This window comes from Monodon monoceros, unplaced genomic scaffold, assembly GCF_005190385.1.
Source record: "Monodon monoceros isolate NGI ecotype Baffin Bay Population unplaced genomic scaffold, NGI_Narwhal_1 Super_Scaffold_6, whole genome shotgun sequence".
In the NCBI taxonomy this organism is placed as follows: Eukaryota; Metazoa; Chordata; class Mammalia; order Artiodactyla; family Monodontidae; genus Monodon; species Monodon monoceros.
In genome coordinates, this window is record NW_021703783.1 from 93,124,444 (window position 1) to 93,145,177 (window position 20,734).

Below are 20,734 nucleotides of genomic sequence, written 5' to 3' on the forward strand. Positions count from 1 at the left end.
TTGTGGCGCATGGGCTTAGTTGCTCCGCAGCATGTGGGATCTTCCTGGACCAGGGCTCGAACCTGTGTCCCCTGCATTGGTAGGCAGATTCTTAACCACTGCACCACCAGGGAAGAGCAAGAGTATTTTTTTTTTTTTTAATTTTTGTGAATAGGCAATACTTGCACATGGTTCAACATCCTTGATTTGGAAGGTAATTCAGGAAGTAGAATCCACAGGACTTGACTGGGTGTGAGGAAGAAGGAATAGGGAGGACTATGTGGATTCATGGATGGTCCCCAGATATCCAGCTGGACAAACAGAGGGACATAGGAATAAGAAACACAAAACAAGAGGTATAGATCCTGGGGAAAGCGGGCAGGGATGAACTAAGGCTATCGTACCAGTGGGTCATATGGGTAGCATCTCGACCAGACGCAACTGATGGATTCACCCTGGGATAATACCATTCTTCTCCTATTCTTGTGCCACTCTCTAGGGGTCTCCTTTTGGCAATCAGGGTACCTGGGAAGCTGGATTAGTGATCAGATGTTTCGAGGTGAACAGATAATGTCTTAAAGGAGTTGGACGACCCTGTGAGATGTTTCCTTCTGACTATGGAGAGGCCAGTATGGTAGCCCAGGAGCAATCGCCAGGCTCTGGGCACTGCTAATCACTTTACATGCAGTGATCTCATTTTCATTCTCCTAGCAACTCTCTGAGTTAGGTAAGACCTTTTCCCTTTTAGAAGGAATGACCAGAAACAACTAAGGTGTATTGTGTACTTACTGTATGCCAGGCACTGTGTTAAGCATTATTCATAAATTATCCTGTTTAGTCTTCACAGCAGTAAAGTAGGTCTAATCAAGAAATCCATTTTCCCAATGAGGAGCCAAGTCACACAGCTGCCAAGTGACAGAGCCGGAATTTAAACCCAGTCCTGGCTGACTTCTTACCTGCCAGGCTCTACTGTCTGGTGTGTCTCCCTTCCCCACTCTCTCCCACCACCCAGCCACCGCACCGTTCATCAGGAATGCTCTCTTCACCTACACGTAGCACTCCACAATTGATTAAATTTTCATTTGATTAGGCTAGATATAATCGAAGCTGAAGATTCAATTCTGTATTTTTGAAAACATCTGCAGTTTCACCTTGATTGCCTTTTGTGTTGACAACATTCCTCCAGCTACTCCCAATAGGACTGACTTCAGTGTCAAACTCAGGGTAAAGCAGGAGTGCCATGCTTCAGAATTCCCCATTCACAGCAGGCAGAGCCTTCCCTTCCGGGCAGGTCCATGGCCCCTGACTCCTCTCTGCAGAATTTTCTCGAGATGTTCCTCAGATCTTCCTTGATAAGTTTCCCATACCTAGTCCCACAGTATTTGGGGCTAGATGGGCCAGGGCTGTTTGAATGCTGTTTAGCCTCAAGCTGCATCCTCTGCAAAACTAGGCAAATCTTTTCCCAAAGGTCAGGAACTCTTCAAAAAATCGGATGAGCCACCTCCCACGAGGAAATTACAGGCAAAATTTCCAGGTGTTGTTCACATTTCTTTCCTCTGTCCTCTTTACTGTGAATGTGGGTATAAACTATTAAAGATAATTGAATCATTCCTGAAGGCCAGTTCTGACCTTAGCCCAATATGGTGAATCCATCCTGTAACAACTTTAAGGTTAGTCGGTACTGTCCTTTTCAATTTGCCTGGTTTTCCACTGCAGTTTGGGGTGAATTAGGCCTGAAATCACAGGACAGAATTCATCCTTGCTGGCAACCTGAGTTGCTTCATTAAGATTTTCACTCCTAGGTTTTTATTTATTCTCCTATTCATTCATTTAAAAGGCAATAAACAGCACCAACAAAAACCAAAGTATCCTGGACGACAAGCATACATCACCTAAGGACAATGAGATTTGAAATATGTTTAAAAGCTTTTAACTGTCTCCATAGATACTGGTTTGGGGGTTTCCTTGGGGAGATCTTGCCACCAATTTACCCAAGGCCAAACACAGAGGAATCCTGTAACCTGTAGGAATGTGAAAGAATGCTGGCAAGGCCCTCCTCTGCAAAACTGTTATCACACACACCACATTTTATTTATATTCAAGCATTTTCCTTCATCGTTACATTTTTGATTTTTTCCATCCTTACATTACCTTTAGCATAGTATGTTTTTGCTTTTTTCCCCTAATTACGTTATCTTTAAGGCACTGCCTAAACATGATCTTTTTTTAAGCTGGTTTGAGAGTGGGTTAAAAGAAACACCCTAAAATGTCATCAGGTCCTGGATGTGGTTCACAAAAATAATTCAAGGCTCCTTTGGTGAGAGTGCTAACTGGTTAGGGGTAATGTGGATACACGGTGGGTAAGAAATGAATTTAGATCTGGTATTAAAACATCTTCCCACTGCTGTGATTTTTGTTTCCTGGTTATCAAAATAATATATGTCCATTGTCAAAAAACTAAAATTAAGAGAAAAAGGAAACAACTCGTAATTGGTGTGATTTTTGGATGTGAGCCCTTCCCTGTGGGAAAGCGATGGAGAGGAACGCACTGTCTCTGGCCTGGAATACCAGGCGGCGGGGTTTCCCCTGCCTGGTAAATTCAACCGGCTTCGGAAGTCAGGCCGCCAAAGGGCCCGGGGCGCAGGGCCATCCCCACGGCGTTCCCATTCGGCCACCTGTGCGGCGACTTGTCGTCCTCCCCGAGTAGCTGCCAGCTCCGTCACCCCCAGTTCCCACCGATCTCCTACGCAGAGACCCAACCCAGACACAGTCCCCCGTAAGTGTCCACCGACTTAAAATAGATACCGAGCCCGCCCCTGACCCCCCCCCTTCAAATCCTCCCCTTTAAAGGGAGCCACCGGGTGACGCCGGGGGAGTTTGCGGAAGCGCCAACCGCGTTGGGGCCTTGGGCGGATCCCGTGATTGGAGCCGGCCCCGCCCCCGGGTCCTCTTCCCCCATTGTGAGAGCGGCTCGGGCCCAGGCCCCGCCCACTGCCACCTCCCTCTGGAGGCCCAACCCCTCCCCTTTTTTTCACCCCCCCCCTTGGCTCATTTCCGGCCGCCGCTGCTACCGCTAGCCTGTAAGGAGGATTCGGCAGAGGGAAGAAACAACAGCCGCCATCTTGTTTGTGTGCTAGGCTCGGGGGGAGAGAGGGCGAGAGGGAGCGGGCGAGAGTGGGCAAGCGGGGTGCCGGGCTGAGTGCGAACTGCGGGAGCGAGAGTTCGGAGGAGAGCCGGGACGGAGAGAGGCGGCAGGGGCCGAGACAGTGGCAGGGGGCCCGGGGCGCACGGGTTGAGGCGACCCCCAGCCCCCTCCCGCCGGCACACACCCCCACCGCGGCCCGGGAGCCGGGCCGGCGTCGACGCCTAGGGGGGACCATTACATAACCCCGCGCCCCGCGGCGCCTTCGCCCGCCGCCGAGGGCGGCCCCGAGCGGAGCCCCGGGGGGCGGGCGCTCCCGGCATCTGGCCGCCGGGGGTGGGGGCCGTAGCGGCGGCCGTATTTATTTATTTTCCGCGGGAGGGAGGGCGAAGGAGGAGAGCGCGGCGCGAGAGGAAGCCGCCTGCGCCGCCCGCCAGAGCGGGGCCTCCTCGGTGGCCTCGGCGTCGGCGCGGGCTGGCGGCGCTGCTCGGCCCGGCCCCCTCGGCCCTCTGCGCCGGCGAGCTCCGCGCCCGGCGTCCTCGCCGCGCCTCCGCCGCCCGCCGCGCGATGTGAGGCGGCGGCGCCAGCCTGGCTCTCGGCTCGGGCGAGCTCTCTGCGGCCATTAGTGGCCGGTGCGGCGGCGGCGCGGAGCGCGGCGGCAAGAGGAGGGTTCGGAGGGTGGGGGCTCAGGTCCGGGAGGGGGCACCGGGAGGAGGTGAGTGTCTCTCGTCGCCTCCTCCTCTCCCCCCTTTTCGCCCCCGCCTCCTTGTGGCGATGAGAAGGAGGAGGACAGCGCCGAGGAGGAAGAAGCTGATGGCGGCGGCGGAGCTCCGAGAGACCTCGGCTGGGCAGGGGCCGGCCGTGGCGGGCCGGGGACTGCGCCTCTAGAGCCGCGAGTTCTCGGGGATTCGCCGCAGCGGACGCGCTCGGCGCATTTGTGTGCCTGTGCCCTCCTCCGGGCCTGGGCTCAGGCCCGGCCCCTCGCACTTGCCCCTACCTTTTCTATCGAGCCCGCATCCCTCTTCAGCCACCGCGATCCGGCGAAGAGAAAAAGGAACTTCCCCCAACCCCTTCGGGGGCCGGCGGAGCCCCCCAAGCCCACCCCAGGGATCCGGGCGGGGACCCAGGCCTGAAGAAGAGATTTCCCGGGGATTCTCGTTTTCCTCGCCCGTATCTCCGAAAGAATTAAAAATGGCCGAGAATGTGGTGGAACCGGGGCCGCCTTCAGCCAAGCGGCCTAAACTCTCATCTCCGGCCCTCTCGGCGTCCGCCAGCGATGGCACAGGTTAGTCTTGGGAACCCTGGCCTTCCACCTCCTCCTTAATCTTTTCTTCTCGCAGCTTTATTCGTCCATATTTTCTTTCTCTCTCTTCCTAGTTCTCTGCCTCTTGATTGATTTTAAAGATGTTTGAATGAACTGGTCGAAGGCGTCCAGTAGCCCAACCATTTTCTTTCCTTCCTAATACATTTATTGCAATACTATGTCATATCGCTATGTGTTCTGGAATTAGAGGTATTGAGTGGTGCTGCAGAAATGGCCTTTATTGTTGTTCCCATTCAGTTTAATTTTGGAAATGCCAGTGCATTTGAGTGTAAGGGCCTTTTTTGCAATTTTACTTTTTCTGTTGTTGATAAATGAGGAATCGTGAATCCTTTCTTCCTGATCGTACTTGTCCCGTTTCCTCTGCTTTCTACTCTTCAAGAATTTCTGTTTACATGAGATTTTCTGTTGAGGATGAGGATATAAAAAAATCTTGGTTTTATTTATTTGTGTGTGTGTGATCCAGGATTTCAGGTTTGACGTGAAGTTAAACGTCAAACCCGAAATTTGGTATGAATTATTTTATCTACCATTCCCAGCTTTTTTGCCGCCCCCCCCCACACGCTTTAAAAATCAATATGGAGCGCTGTTCATTTTCCATCTCATTTCTTTGGTGCCAGACCAAAACGTCTGAAACTCTGGGGTTTTTAGGTTGGGAGAGAGGACAGAGGCATTTTCTTTGCAGTTTGCAGTTACTTTCTCTTTGGGGAGGGCTGGATGGGGGACTAACTGATTTTATGGAGTTATGTACTTGGAAATCAAGATTAAAAGTTGAAAGAGTCCCAATCATGAACTGCAAACATGAACTGATAATACAAGAATTTTAAATGTGCAGTAGGTTTTGTATTTGTGTGTTTTGTCTTTTTTACACTTTAAACATATGTGGAGATCCAGATTTTAGTTTTAAAAAGCTCTTCAAATTTTTTACTTCACTCATTTGTGGACTAGCCCTTTTGTCAAGAGAAATTCAGGGAGACTTCTTTCCATCATTCCCTTCTTACAGTTAGTTTGATGCTATCCTGATGGCCACCGACCTTCTCTTTTGCTGTCTTAGTTGTTTGAGGTGCCAGGGTAATGAAGATGAAGAATGGCTGGCCATCTGACAGTCTACAAGATGTTCCCCCTTACTACGGAGCATCTCTTTAACTCCCTGAGAAATCAGGCTCAACGTCATTCCTCCATCTGCCAGTGAGAGTGCATAATGGAGTTAAATGTACCCTTTGAGTTTGTAGAGAACTTCTAAAGAAGCGTGGTTCTAAGTAGGCTCGTTTCTGTGGGTGAAAAACGTAAGGATATGGCAAATGCTTTGGATTCTTTGCTTTTATAAGAAAGATGTATAGTGAGTTTAAGGTAACCTGCAAAGATTGAGGATTTTTGCAGAGTTCCTCTGCTTCAGGCTTGTAACGTTGGCAGTACATGAACTTTGATCTGTCCTCATTCCTTGAAGTTTCTGTAGTCTTCAGGGATTTTTTTTTAAAACCTGTGTTTTTTCCTCAGAATTCATACACATATGGAGTATTGTATTCCTTTGTACTTACTAAAATGTCACTAGGTAGGACTTTAGATCACCTTTAGACATATTTTTCACCTGTAGATTTTTGTTTTGTTTCTTTAGTTTTTGTGTAATATGGTAATGGATTTTACATTTGAGTTAGCCAGTGACTGGGAATATTGTAGAGAAAACTTTTTACTTGTACTGTTCTGATGACTCCTGATTTGAACAGTTTAGTCTTAGAGTAATGCAAGGTCTGAAAGGGAGGCTGTGCTCTCTTGTTCAAATATCTCTGTTCAGGTGCACTGCTGCAGTCTCCATATTTGATCTGTGTATTTGGTAACTTTAACTCATTTTGGTGCTGTCTCACCTGACTAATGCACAGAAACTGTTTTGCTACTTGAAATATCTTTGAATCATTGTAACAGTGCTAAATGTATCAAGTGGGTTTTTATAATATAAAACCCTCAGCACTGAGATTAATTCAGTCTTAGTCCTAAGAGTTTATCTTTCTCTAAATTTTGTAGTGTAGGTTGATTTTTCTGCCCCCACCCCCCTTAAGATTCTACTCCAGGAATTCTTTGGTATCCAATTTTTAACGCTAACCAGTTTGGATTTTTTGATGGGGGAAGGGGAGAAATGAGTATTAAGAATATACTGTCCCCCTGTGAACTTCAAGTTGGGCACCATTACATTTTGATTTTTATTTGCATCTAGCACTGTGTAGTATAAGTTTGCAGTCAACTTTTAACAGAGACTCTTCACTTTTTAAAACATTACATTTTAAACTTGTAATTTCTACATTTTTACTTCTGAGTTGCCGCATATTTTATAAATGTGAATGTAAATTATTCCTTCGTACTTGATTAATTTTATTTAGAACTGTTCAAAATTATCCCAAAATTCTAGACTCCAGAAACTTTTTTTAAATGATTGAGGCTTGCAGTTTTAGTAGTGTAAGTGTACCTGCCAAGAGTGTTTGCATGTTCCAGTTTTATAGGAAAGAAAATTAGAACCCAGTTGGGTAGACATGCTAAACTAAAGTGTTACAAAACAAATTAGTACTTAAATCCTAAAATTTGATTTTCTAAGGTTATCCACTGATGCAGAATAAAAATGACTTATTTAATTTTCAAAGATTCTTCTAAAAATTTTCTAGGTTGATAAAAATAATTTGAATTACATTTAAGTTTTACATGTTAGAATGGGGAGAAAGACTTACCACTTTTGCATTTTTATGTTCCTGTTTCAATCTTTGCACTTGATACATTGAAAATACTATTTAACTTGGCATGGTTAGATCAAAACTGTTTGAGGAATCAAATGCCTTTCTGTCCTGCCACCTCCATTACCACCCCATCATAAAAACCATTTGCAAAAATTTTTTGGTAAAATTATTGACCAGAATAGTTAATACATTGTCCTTCAAATATTTCTTGAACCTGTTTCTGATAATCACATGTGTGATGGAATGATGAGGGTGATATATTGCCTTCATTGCTCACAGGACATGTTTTGTCACTGCTTTGTGAACACTTGATGCTGTATGGGCTGAAAGAACAGACTCTGGAAAGAGGTGTGACGGCATTAGGATCTGGCATATTTAGTAGGGTAAAAGATTCTTCTGGTCTTGGTATGGTTTTGTGGCCCTGCTGTGTACCCATGTGTCAAAATTGGCTTGGATTTTATGCCCGTTTTCATTTTGAAGGCACAGGGCAGATACATCTGCATTTTGACCACTAGATTAGTGTACACAATAGATTTTTTTGTGACAGGAATTTTTTTTAACATCTTTATTGGAGTATAATTGCTTTACAATGTTGTGTTAGTTTTTGCTGTATAACAAAGTGAATCAGCTATATGTATACATATATCCCCATATATCCTCCCTCTTGCGTCTCCCTCCCTATGCAACCCCTCTAGGTGGTCACAAAGCACCGAGCTGATCTCCCTGTGCAGTGCAGCTGCTTCCCACTAGCTATGTTTTACACTTTCAGAACCTTTTTTTTTAGATTCCATGTATATGTGTTAGCATATAGTATTTTTTCTTTCTGACTTACTTCACTCTGTATGACAGACTCTAGGTCCATCCACCTCACTACAAATAACTCAATTTCGTTTCTTTTTATGGCTGAGTGATATTCCATTGGCAAGGATTTTTTAAATGTCAGTTTTACTTTCTCAGCACCATTGTGTCTTAGTGGTTTGTCATGTAACTAGAATATTTTTTTTTGGAGATCATTTCTTTGTTAGCTCTTAAACCTGTGATACTGTGTTTTAATTTTATTTTTCGGGCATCAGCGTTTACATGAGAGTTCTGCTTCTGAAGTTTTTGAGTTACCGCTCTTTGGTCCAGCGAGGTATTGCCGACCTCTCTGCTAAATTGCAAAACGTTTTACTAAGTGTCTCGAACTCTGGCAGTTGCTTACTCTCAAGGCTTTGTAAGTTCATTTATAGGGCTTCAAGAAAGCTATCTGTGGTGGATAGTAAGTTAAGGTGACTTGTTACGTTGTAAATCTTGTATGTGTTACAACAAGGGTTCCCTTTTTCAGCTGGAGTTCATATTCTGTTACAGAGGTAAGAAATGTATTCGCATGTCCAGTGATTGGATGATGGGGAGGGAGGAAAAGGTTTCTGCCTTGGTTGCGACATTGTTTTCTCTGTTTTACTTTGCTTTCTACCTTTTCCTTAGTCTATTCTATAAAGTGGGGGGGGTGTTAAAACGAGAAGTTGAAAATTAGTGCCTTGTGGTGTTTTTGTAAGGACATTAAGTGGTAAATAAGAAAGAAAACGAGTAGGAAGAATGTTGCAGATACAAGTGGAAGTGTAAAATGCTTCTTCCTGGTATATTTACAAAAACAATTCAAGAGTTATTCTGCCAGTTCTTACACCCAACAATCAATGGAAAAATAAGACAACTTGTTTTGTGTGTTTTTGAAATTTTAGGGTCCCTCTTTAGAGAATTTCTGAAGTTGAATTTTTTTTAGTGTGGCAAGCATTAGAGAAATTAATGGGCAAGTTGAAACTTAAATTATGCCACGTGTAAAATATTTAAAACATTGGCTTTTGCAGATGATTTTTTTTCATGAAATGGATGGTAATTTTCTTCTGAAATTTTAATGGTAAAATATTTTATTGCTCAGGTCTCAAAAAATGTTTAAGAGAATAAACACTGAGGTTTTAAGCCTCTTCTGAACAATTTGGATATCATTTGTTTTTAGATGTAGATCTTTTTGTTTTCTTTTTTAAGATTTTTTTGATGTGGACCATTTTTATTTTTTAATTTTATTTATTTATTTTTGGCTGCGTTGGATCTCTGTTGTTGCACGCAGGCTTTCTCTAGTTGCTGCGAGTGGGGGCTGCTCTTCATGGCGGTGCGTGGGCTTCTCATTGCGGTGGCTTCTCTTGTCACAGAGCATGGGCTCTAGGCGCGCAGGCTTCAGTAGTTGTGGCACACGGGCTCAGTAGTTGTGGCACACAGGCTTAGTTGCTCTGCGGCATGTGGGATCTTCCCGGATCAGGAATCAAACTCATGTCCCCTGCATTGGCAGGCACATTCTTATCCACTGCACCACCAGGGAAGCCCGTGGACCATTTTTAAAGTCTTTATTGAATTTGTTACAGCATTGCTTCTGTTCTATGTTTTGGCTCTTTGGCCAACTGGCATGTGGGATCCTAACTCCCTGACCAGGGATCAAACCTGCACCCCCTGCATTGGAAGGTGAAGCCTCAACCACTGGACGGCCAGGGAGGTCCCTAGATGTAGATCTTTTTAAATAAATGCCCCAAAAGGCAATTAGGAGTAATTGAGAGAGAGTATAAAATTTAAACTGCTGGAAAAAAGTGAGTGGTGAGAAAATTTGTTTTGGAGTCAGACTAGTAGAGTTAAAATCCCAGACCTGCCTTTATTACCTGTGAGCCTTGGGCCAGTTACTTAATCTCTCTATCTCAGCTTCCTCACCTGTAGGACCCACCTTGTAGGATTGTGGTAAGGAATAGTAAATGAGAATTCTTTGTCAAATACTTAGGATGGTGCTTGCTGCAGCATAGTATGTTTTCATTAAGTGTTAACTGTTTTTAACTTTACTGCTAAATATATCCCAAAAAAGCAGTGCTGGATTTTTTTAATGGGTATACAGATAGATTGGGTAAAGAGAAAACAAAATGTGTGAAGTTGAGAGTGGTCTTAAAAGTAAGGCTTACAGAGCCTTACTTTTAAGGTGCAGAGTTAGCGTATACATCATCTACTCAAAGATTAAGTTTTTTGAGAGTATAAGAATATGGCAGCAGAGGTTAAAATAAAAGTATATATATTGTCACATAGGGGAGTCTTGTATATGTAAGTAATTGAAATGAACATAAATATTTAAGGCATAATGAGAAATAAGATTATTCTTATTGGAAATGATCAAGATAAGAATGGCTTTTTTCTAAAGAATCATGTGGTTGAGCATTATTTTTTGTTTATCTGGGTCTTTTTTTTTTAATCACTTTATTTATTTTTGGCTGTGTTGGGTCTTCGTTGCTGTGCACGGGCTTTCTCTAGTTGTGGCGAGTGTGGGCTGCTGTTCGTTGCGTTATGCAGGCCTTTCGTTGCAGTGGCTTCTCTTGTTGCAGAGCTCAGGCTCTAGGCGCGGGCTTCGGTAGTTGTGGCATGCGGGCTCAGTAGTTGTGGGTTGCGGGCTCTAGAGTGCGGGCTCAGCCCAGGCTTAGTTGCTCTGCAGCATGTGGAATCTTCCCGGACCGGGGCTAGAACCCATGTCCCCTGCATTGGCAGGTGGATTCTTAACCACTGTGCCACCAGGGAGGTGCATTATCTGGGTCTTAAAAGAAGACTTTCTTAAAGGAGGAGGAAGAAAAGTAGAAGGGGCAATGCAGAGCTTTTCAATATTTTTTGACCACACCCAAGTAAGAACTACATTTTACATGGAGAACCAGAGACCCTGTCTCAGCAAGTGAGCAAACAATATTTATCCTACCTAGCCTTACTACTTATAATACTCTGATATTTTCTATTGCATTTCATGTTTTAAAAAGTGGTGGTCGTGGGCTTCCCTGGTGGCGCAGTGGTTGAGAGTCCGTCTGCCGATGTAGGGGACGCGGGTTCGTGCCCCGGTCCAGGAAGATCCCACGTGCCGCGGAGCAGCTGGGTCCGTGAGCCATGGCCGCTGAGCCTGCGTGTCCGGAGCCTGTGCTCCGCAACAGGAGAGGCCACAGCAGTGAGAGGCCCGCGTACCGCCAAAAAAAAAAAAAAAAAAAAAAGTGGTGGTTGTGACTCACTATATTGATTTCATGACCCACTATGGCTTGTGACTCACAATTTGAAAAATACTAGTTTAAAAGAGTTGACAAGCTGCCAGTTGTCCTGTATTGGACCAACGTCCTGTATTGGACCAACGTTTCCTGTATGCCCGGCATTTCATCTCAAAACAGGGAATACTCTGGTGATCCAGAAAGACATGGGCCCTTCCTTCCTGGGGTTTGTAGATAAGGGGAAAGAACGACATTCAAGTCTGATGTGTGACCAGTGTTGTATATGTACAGTGTACAGTGTTGTATTTGCACGGTGTACAGTGGGAGAAACGGGTACCTAACCTGTAGCTACTGTTGCTCTAGTGGCTTTTTTTGAGGAAATCGGTGTCTGATCTTGGGATTTGAAGGATAAAGGGTTTCTAAGAGTGAACCCAGGTTGGAAACAAGAGATGGTCTGTCATGGAATCTGTAAATTTCGTCTATCTGGGGGATAGCAAGAAATATAACTGTAGAGGTGAGCAAGGGGCCAATCTTGGAGGATTTATTGGAGTTACTGCTTATTGGAGTTTAGATTTTTTTTAGCTCTTTTAAATGGATGGACAGAATTGTACCTTAGATGATTGACTAAAGTGAGGAATGGTTTGGAAAGGAACAGGGGAAAATAGGCAGGGAGACCAGTGAGATGACTGTTTCAGAATTCCAGCTGTGATGAGGGTGGCCTGGATTAGTACACGGAAAGAAGAGAAAAGGTTTGACAGAACATGGGTGGTCAGCAGAGCTTGGGGATTAATTAATTAGTGTCAGGATATTGCCATAGAGGAATCAAGGGTAATTCCCAAGTTTCAAGCTTGGGTAGCAGAATCGGTGAGGATGTCATTTATTCAATACTTAGAGAAGTGTTTGTGTATGGATATGGATGAGGGGAGGGGTTGTGATGAGTTAAATTTGCGTATTTTCAAGTTGTGTGATTCTCCTGAATTGGGTAGTCACTATTTTCATTTGGAGCACCTTTCATTCAAGCCAAGAAACATGACTACCCACCAAGTTTTAGGTATTTGGAATGTAAAGATGAATCAAGGTGCAGTTTCTGCTCTCAAAGCCTTTAGGATCTGGTGGAGTTGGTAGTACACATATCCACACAGTTTTCCCATACTCTGATAAGGTTTTTTGTTGTTGTTTTTTTTGTGGTATGCGGGCCTCTCACTGTTGTGGCCCCTCCTGTTGCGGAGCACAGGCTCTGGACGCGCAGCCTCAGCGGCCACAGCTCACAGGCCTAGCCGCTCTGCGGCATGTGGGATCTTCCCGGACCGGGGCACGAACCCGTGTCCCCTGCATCAGCAGGCGGACTCTCAACCACTGCGCCACCAGGGAAGCCCTACTCTGATAAGTTTTAAATGTTTTAGATAAAGGCAGAGGATAGGGATTATTTCTGACAGGATGGGTTTGGAGTATTGAGGGGAAACTTCATATAGAAAATGTATATTAAAATGGGGATAGGAGAGCATGACCTACCTTTTCTTAGAAGTTGGGAATTACCTGGTGGTCCAGTGGTTAGAACTTTAACTGCCGAGGGCCCGGGTTCAGTCCCTCCTTGGGAACTAAGATCCCGCAAGCCATGCGGTGCAGCCAAAAAAAAAAAAGTAGGGAAAGTTGGAGTGGTATTTCAGGTGGAACAAATACAAGTGGTTTTTATGTGACTGGAACAGACCATACGGTGGAATGTTTTCATGGGAGACAGATAGAAAAGGATGTTAGGGTCCTAATATGGAAAGACAAATATGCTAAGGAATTTGACATTCATCTCACCATCTGGATAAAAATTTTATGAGAAGAGTGACATGGTCAGGGAAAGAGTAATGCTAGTGACACTGCACAGGATCAGTAGCAGGGAGGGAACCTAATGGCAGGAAGACTTAGGGTCTGTCATTTATCTCTTGAAATGCACTTATCATTTGTCTTTGAAGTTTTTGGTAAATTGTAGTTAACAAAGTGAACTGTTTATTTTCTTAAGATCCAAGTTTTGTTTACCAGTTTTCATGCATGTAGAAAATGTAGCAGATTTTTTTAAAAGTCACGCTCCCCTTTCTCTTTACAGATATACAATTTCTAGGAGACTTTTTCTTTTTTTTTAAGAAATGGTACGATAGTTTGACCATCTAGGATCCCCTACAGGCATTCCCTTGGAGCAAACCCCAATTAGGCAAACAAATCCAACCCTCACTGCAAAACTTCTCTCAAAATGTTACTATACTCGGGCTTCTCTGGTGGCGCGGTGGTTAAGAATCTGCTTGCCAATGCAGGGGACACGGGTTCGAGCCTGGCCCGGGAAGATCCCACATGCTGCGGAGCAACTAAGCCCGTGTGCCACAACTACTGAGCCTGCTCTCTAGAGCCCATGAGTCACAACTGCTGAAGCCCACACGCCTAGAGCCTGTGTTCCGCAACAAAAAGAAGCCACTGCAATGAGAAGTCTGCTCGCCGCAGCGAAGAGTAGCACCCGCTGCCACAACTAGAGAAAGCCCGTGTGCAGCAACAAAGACCCAACACAGCCAAAAATCAACCAATTAATTAATTTTTTTAAATGCATATTTTGAAAATTAACCTGTACTTTTGCCCTTTGGCTCTATTAGCTTTCACAGTTCACCAGCTGCCAACATGCATAGCTATGTGATCCTGTGAAACTTAATATTGATTATCATCTTCGATCAAATTTGTATATAACCCACAGGTTGTTACCAGTTGTTTTTTGGTTTTGGTTTTTTTGGCTGCGTTGGGTCTTCGTTGCTGCACGCAGGCTTTTCTCTAGTTGCAGCTAGTGGGGGCTACTCTTCGTTGCAGTGCGCGGGCTTCTCATTGTGGTGGCTTCTCTTGTTGAGGAGCACGGACTCTAGGTGCACGGGCTTCAGTAGCTGTGGCTCGTGGGCTCTAGAGTGCAGGCTCAGTAGTTGTGGCACATGGGCTTAGTTGCTCCGTGGCATGTGGGATCTTCCCGGACCCGGGCTCAAACCCGTGTTCCTTGCATTGGCAGGTGGATTCTTAACCACTGTGCCACCAGGGAAGCCCTCGTTACATTTTCGTAGTGTCCTTCAAATTCAATATTGTAGTTTTAAGTGTTTATGCACCTTTACTTCCTTGATAGGTGGGTTTTTTATGATTAGGTTAATTCTGCTTCATCTACAGAGTATTAAATACCATTTCTGAAATAAAGTACTGGATGAAAGTTAGGATGGTTATTTTAACCTGATAAGTTCATGAAATTTACAAAATTGCCTCATTTTAAAGGCCACGGTGTTTTAAAACGTCATACTTTGTTAAGCACCCAAAACAGCTGAGTTAATGTAAGAGTAGAAGTGCCCTAAAGCAATAAGGAGAGATCTTTGTGAGATTGATAGTTTTCATGTCTAGCCAAACTGTTTTAAGAGTTATTAAAGTTCTGTAGATTTGACTTTCATCTCTAACCCTTAGTTTTTTAAATCTCAGATCTCTGCCCACCTCATCACTCACCTGGCTCCCCCTCCTTTGAATTACTTCAATTGCTGTGGCTCAGCTTGAGTTGTTCACCTGTCCTCCTTTTTTCCACTCTTCACTCGTCTAGTTCCTACTCGTCCTCTGGTCTCACCACTGGGATGAAAGAAAGGTTTTGAGATCTGGAATGTTCATTTTTTAAAAAGCATTTTTAATGCCACAGAGAAAACTAACTGAAAGGAGGAGAGTTGATGGATGAATTCTGTCTTTTAAGCGGATACTTGAGAATTGACTAGTTTTAGAATAATTCGTATGGGTATTTTGCTTAATGTACACAGTTTAAAACCCAACTGAGTTTTTATTTGAATTCAGCTTACCTGAAGTACAAAAATAAGCCTGTTTATTCAGCAAATGATGTTTGAGCCTTCTAAATGGGAAAAAAAATTGTAACTGAAAGAGGTACTGTTATGCAGTAGAATTAGTTTGTTTTTTTTTTTGGCAGTACGCGGGCCTCTCACTGTTGTGGCCTCTCCTGTTGCAGAGCACAGGCTCCGGACGCGCAGGCTCAGCGGCCATGGCTCACGGGCCCAGCCGCTCCGTGGCATGTGGGATCTTCCCGGACCACGGCACGAACCCGTGTCCCATGCATCGGCAGACGGACTCTCAACCACTGCGCCACCAGGGAAGCCCTAGAATTAGATTTTGAACCAAAATTATTTCAGTTCTGCATCCTAGTTTGTAACTTTTTAAAATCTTTTTTTATACTCAGATAGTGCAGTATTTGGGATTATATTGTTAGTAATCCTAATTTTGAAGGTTATACTTCACTTATATATTTCACGGTGGGGAACATTTGTGTAATTTCTCACGTATCGTGGAATTGTCTTGATCTTTTGATTTTTTTGGAAAGGCTAAGTGAGTTGAGTATTTATTTTACAAGAGATGATATAGCTAAATCTGCTGTGAAGACCACAGAACTAAGAAGACACCAAGGGTGACCTACAGAATCAGTATGTAATAATGAAAGGATGTTTTGACTCAATACTGGTTTCCCACATGCTCAATCCAAATTTGTTTTTGTTTAAATTATCACATTTCTAATACACAGTTCATTGGATAAGCCTAATGTATTATGCTAAACTTTTCAAATCAGATTTAATTCTGTCCTGTCAGTCACATTTCGTGTCACTGTGTTTGGACTGAATGTACACTTAGATGAAGAAACTTTCTTTTTTTTTTCTTTTTTTGGCTGCTCTGCACTGCATGCAGGAGCTTAGTTTCCTGACCAGGGATCAAACCTGTGCCCCCCTGCAGTAGGAGCAGAGTCTTAACCACTGGACCACCAGGGAAGTCCCGAAGAAACATTTTACTCAAAGTCATTTTGTGTTTGAGCATCTGGGAACCATATATGGGAATTTCTCAATAAACTATTTGGTAGAAGTAGCCTGCCGATGATGTTAATTAGTTGATATTTTAGAAAGTAAGCAGGAAATGTCTTACTGGAGATAGTGTGAGTTTGTTCATTTCAAGTTGTTTCCGATACTGTCTTGAAATGTTTGTCATAGGATAGTTTAAAAGTAATGGGATAAATTTCAGATTTGTAAATGTCTAATCAAAGAGAAAGGGGGGGTCAGCAAATCAAATATGTAAGAACTCACCTTAATACCTAGAAGAAGTACTCGCTGTCATTTACTTTCTACTTCCTACCTCTCAGTCCATTGCAGTCTGGCTTTTGTTGTTACCTAGTTTACTAAATATCTCCTATTACCTATATTTAGTGAATTTTCTGCTGAGCATGGAACACCACTAACATTTCCTTTTGGAAACTGATTTCCAGGATTCCTGGTGGATGGGCTGGGGAATGTTGAATTTTAGCATCCATTGCAGGTTAAGATCATGTCCCTTAAAAAAAAAAAAAAGATCATGTCCCTTAAATACTGGCATTTCCAGTGGTCCCTTTAATGTCTGATGGTGACTTAAGCTCCACATTTCTCTCTCACATTGCCATGTATTCCTCTGATTGCCCATATGGATAACTGTACTCTTAGGTTATCCAAGCCAGAAACTTAGGAGTCATTCTTTTTTTCTCTCCTTAACTCCCTAACTCTAGTCAGAGAGTCTTTTTTTTTTTTTTTTTGCTGTACGCGGGCCTCTCACCACTGTGGCCTCTCCCGTTGCGGAGCGCAGGCTCCGGACGTGCAGGCTGAGCGGCCATGGCTCACGGGCCCAGCCGTTCTGCGGCATGTGGGATCTTCCCGGACTGAGGCACGAACCCGTGTCCCCTGCATCGGCAGGCGGACTCTCAACCACTGCACCACCAGGGGAGCCCTAGTCAGAGAGTCTTTTGATTGGCCTCTTTAGCAGCAGCCTCCTCACCAGTCTCCCTGACTCTAGATTTGTCTGTCCAATTTATTCTTCATCTTGTTTGTTTCAGTGGACTCTAATAAATGCAGATTTGTTCATATCATATTTCTGCTTAAAATTCTTTAGTAGATCAGTTTTCTCTCTACAGTAAAAATCCCAAGCTATTATGTGTAGGACCCTCTAGGTTGCTTCTTTTATTTGTTGAACGCGTAAATTTTATTCAACTGATCTGAACTAATCCCTATGAAGAGCAAGTTGAGATGGGGGCCTGAGAAGGTGATTTATTTGAACCTTTATTTTTTCCCTTTCCTTGAACAAAAAGGAAGAACCTGAGGAGCTTAGTAAGAGGGGTGGATTGAGGCTGGTCAGTACTAAAACCCACTGTTCAGTAGGATTTGTTTGAATTATGGCATTTAAATTTCTAATTATTTTTCCCTTGCATCTTCATACATATTGCTTTTAATTTGAGACTTGCTTTTCTACTAGTTTTAGTCCATTGGGTTTTATTTGCTATTTATGACAAACTGGTTAAATACATAGTCTCTTATTTTTAGTAGCCTTTTTCCAATATGCTGCTCGTGAGCTTGCGGCCAGGTTTTTTTCTGGGAAGCCCCTTGCAGAAGGACCTAATGGGGAAAGATTGGAAATTTGATGGCTAAAATAAAATCCACATATTAGGTTTTTGAGCTTTAGTACTCTTAATCCTACCAGTATAGAATTGATTATTTACAGTTCGAGTAGTTTTTCTTAGTCTGGAAATACTTAAATTTTGTTTAAAAAATTGTTTTCTCAGTTTAAAAATGTTTAGAAAAGTTATAGTTCTCATAATGTTGAATAATCTAAAACAGCTGCTAAAAATGAAGTCTGTTTGCTTACTTACATAGAAAGAATATTCTACTGGGATCCAGGGACTTTATAATAGAGTCCATATTCAATAACAAAATAGTACAGTCTTAGGGAAGCTAGTGATGCATCAGTTACTGCATCTATAATATGAGAGAATCAGTAATTTTCAAACTTGGGCCCTCCCTGGGAGGGGCAGTGTTCTAAGAAGCCTGAGGAAAATCCATCTTCATTCTCCCAATTCCTCCTCACCCAATATGGTTCTGCTTTTTATTCTGTCTGTGTTTCCAAATAAACACTACTAGATGATCCTAAAGGATCCTTTGCTCTGTCCCACCTGGTGTATATAACTTTTAAAAAGGGGGTTAATAAATTTACACATTTTTTATAGACGCATAATTTATATGCTTTAGAATCTATTAAAATATTTAAGACCCATCTCATTGGTTCTTAAAACAACTCCATGAAGGAAGTAGAATAAGTTTTACTGCCTTCTGATAGAAGAAGTAACATGAGCTCACATTTGGAAAGTAACTGGTAAATGAAGTCAGCTTGTAGAATTGGGTTTAAATCCAGGTACTTGGACCCTTTGAGCTGTGCCAGGTTAGATACCAGTGATGGCTGATGGCATTTAGGAATCGTAAATGTCCAGAACTTTGAGGCACAATCATAACAGCTTAGGAGTGATAATGACAGTCAGTGATATCAAATGAAATAATAAGGTCTGCTTAATCATGGGTCAAAGTATATATGACTTTTTTATATAATCTTCCAAATCTAATTAATATAGTCATTGAAAATTACAAGTTTGAAGGAAAGGTTAAGAGAACTTTTATAAGTTTGTGAACCGCCAATCAGATATAAATAATTATAGTATGCAATTGCAGAATTGCTGGAAATGTTTATTATCAAATTTACTCCTTGAGCATGTGCTAGGTGCTATGGGAAATGTAAATATCTGTTAAATGAGACCCTTATCTTTCAGATACTTATGATTTGGTAAAGAAGTAAGATGCACACAAATACTTAGCTATAACAAAAGATAGAAGATACAAAGTGCATAGTTGAGGTTGTAACAAAGTGAACCATCTTAGGAAATAGTATTTGAACCTGCCTTTGAGTTGAAACCTGAGTGGATCTTTTGTAGTGGACACTACAATTAAGTCTGTTGAAAATACAGAATTGCCATTAAAAAACAACCCTATAACCTTTATTGTCAAGGTCTACCAATGCCAGCCTTCCTGTCTGCTTCATAATGGAGCCTAACCTTGTAATGAGATGTTAAATGTTTTGCATAATAAACATGAAACAACAACCAAGTGCAGCAGATTTGGCTGTAGTACAGGTTAAATTAAAGTCCTCAAGAGTAGGGCCTGGAGTAAGACTTTGGTATTACTGAAGTTGATTTTTCCTCAATGGACTCTATATATGTGGCTGTTAACTACTTCTGAGGTTGTTAGAGGATTAATGAGAATAATACAGTTATTGAGGAACCACAGAGACAATGCCTGACACATTGAAAGTGCCTGAAAAAAATTTGTTCTTATTATTATGAGCTAGTCTTATCTCCTAATAGAGTGATGATTCCACTAAATAATAATAGAGGTAACATTTTCATAGTGCTTAATATATGCCAGGCACTGTTCCAATTACTTATATTAACTCATTGAATTCTCACAAATAACCTGTGAAGTGGGTACTTTTCCTGTTACACAGAGGTGGAAACTAGGTTCTTCTGTGTATACTTTAGAATCATCTTGTCTGGTTCTTTGAAAGACTGTTAGAATTTATTGATTGATTGATTGCCATGTTGGGTCTTCGTTGCTGCACGCGGGCTTTCTCTAGTTGAGGCAAGTGGGGGTGACTCTTTGTTGCGGTGCGCAGGCTTCTCATTGCAGTGGCTTCTCTTGTTGTGGAGCACGGGCTCTAGACATGCAGGCTCAGTAGTTGTAGCTCGCAGGCTCTAGAACACAGGCTCAGTAGTTGTGGTGCACAGGCTTAGTTGCTCCGCAGCATGTGGGATCTTCCCGGACCAGGGATCGAACCCTTGTCGCCTGCATTGGCAGGGGGATGAATAACCACTGCACCACCAGGGAAGTCCAAACTGTTAGAATTTTGATTGGCATTGCATTGAATCTAGATCAATATTGGGGAAGCATTGAAGTCTTTATATAACATTGAGGATTTGTATCCAGACACTTGTGATTTTGTGATGTTATTTTATTTATTTAGGTGGTCTTTTTTTGGCTGCTTTGGGTCTTCATTGCTGCACGCAGGCTTTCTCTAGTTGTGGTGAACAGGGGCTGCTCTTTGTTTTGGTACGTGGGTTTATCATTGCGGTGGTTTCTTTTGTTGCAGAGCACGGGGTCTAGGCACACGGGCTTAGTTGCTCTGCGGCCTGTGGGATCTTCCTGGACCAGGGCTCAAACCCCTGTCCCCTGCATTGGCAGGCAGATTCTTAACCATTGCACCACCAGGGAAGTCCTGTTTAGGTGGTCTTTAGTTTCACAGTTTACACATACTTTCTAATAACGTTGTCAGATCTTTTTTCCCCTATTGTGTTTTTAAAACTTATTTCTAATCATTTTTTGCTCATGAATAGAAGTGCAATTTAATTTGTCTGTATTTGTGGTATGTTCAATCACCTGGCTACCCTCTCACTATTTCTGCTTCTTTGCCTTGGGTTTTCCATGTTGACAGTTACATCATTTGCATACAATAAGTTGTGTTTCTTCCTTTTCAGTCTTGACTCGAGTGTTCCTTATATTATTTCTTTGGCTAGAGACTCCAGTTCACACTGAATAGAAGTGGTTGTTATGGGTATCTTTGTCTTGTTTCGATGCTAAAGAGGCTACTTTTAATGTTGGTCCATTAT

The 20,734-nt window shown here is 43.0% G+C and overlaps 1 protein-coding gene across 1 annotated transcript in view; it reads left to right on the forward strand.

The window, feature by feature from the left end:
• The first annotated feature begins 3,100 nt into the window (after nt 1-3,100).
• Nucleotides 3,101-20,734, forward strand: part of EP300 (E1A binding protein p300) — a 74,462-nt gene continuing 56,828 nt past the window's right edge. The window contains exon 1 of the mRNA XM_029204571.1: nt 3,101-4,406. Within this exon, the coding sequence (XP_029060404.1) occupies nt 4,313-4,406 (94 nt within the window). The 5' untranslated portion in view covers nt 3,101-4,312. The remainder of the gene's footprint in view (nt 4,407-20,734) is intronic.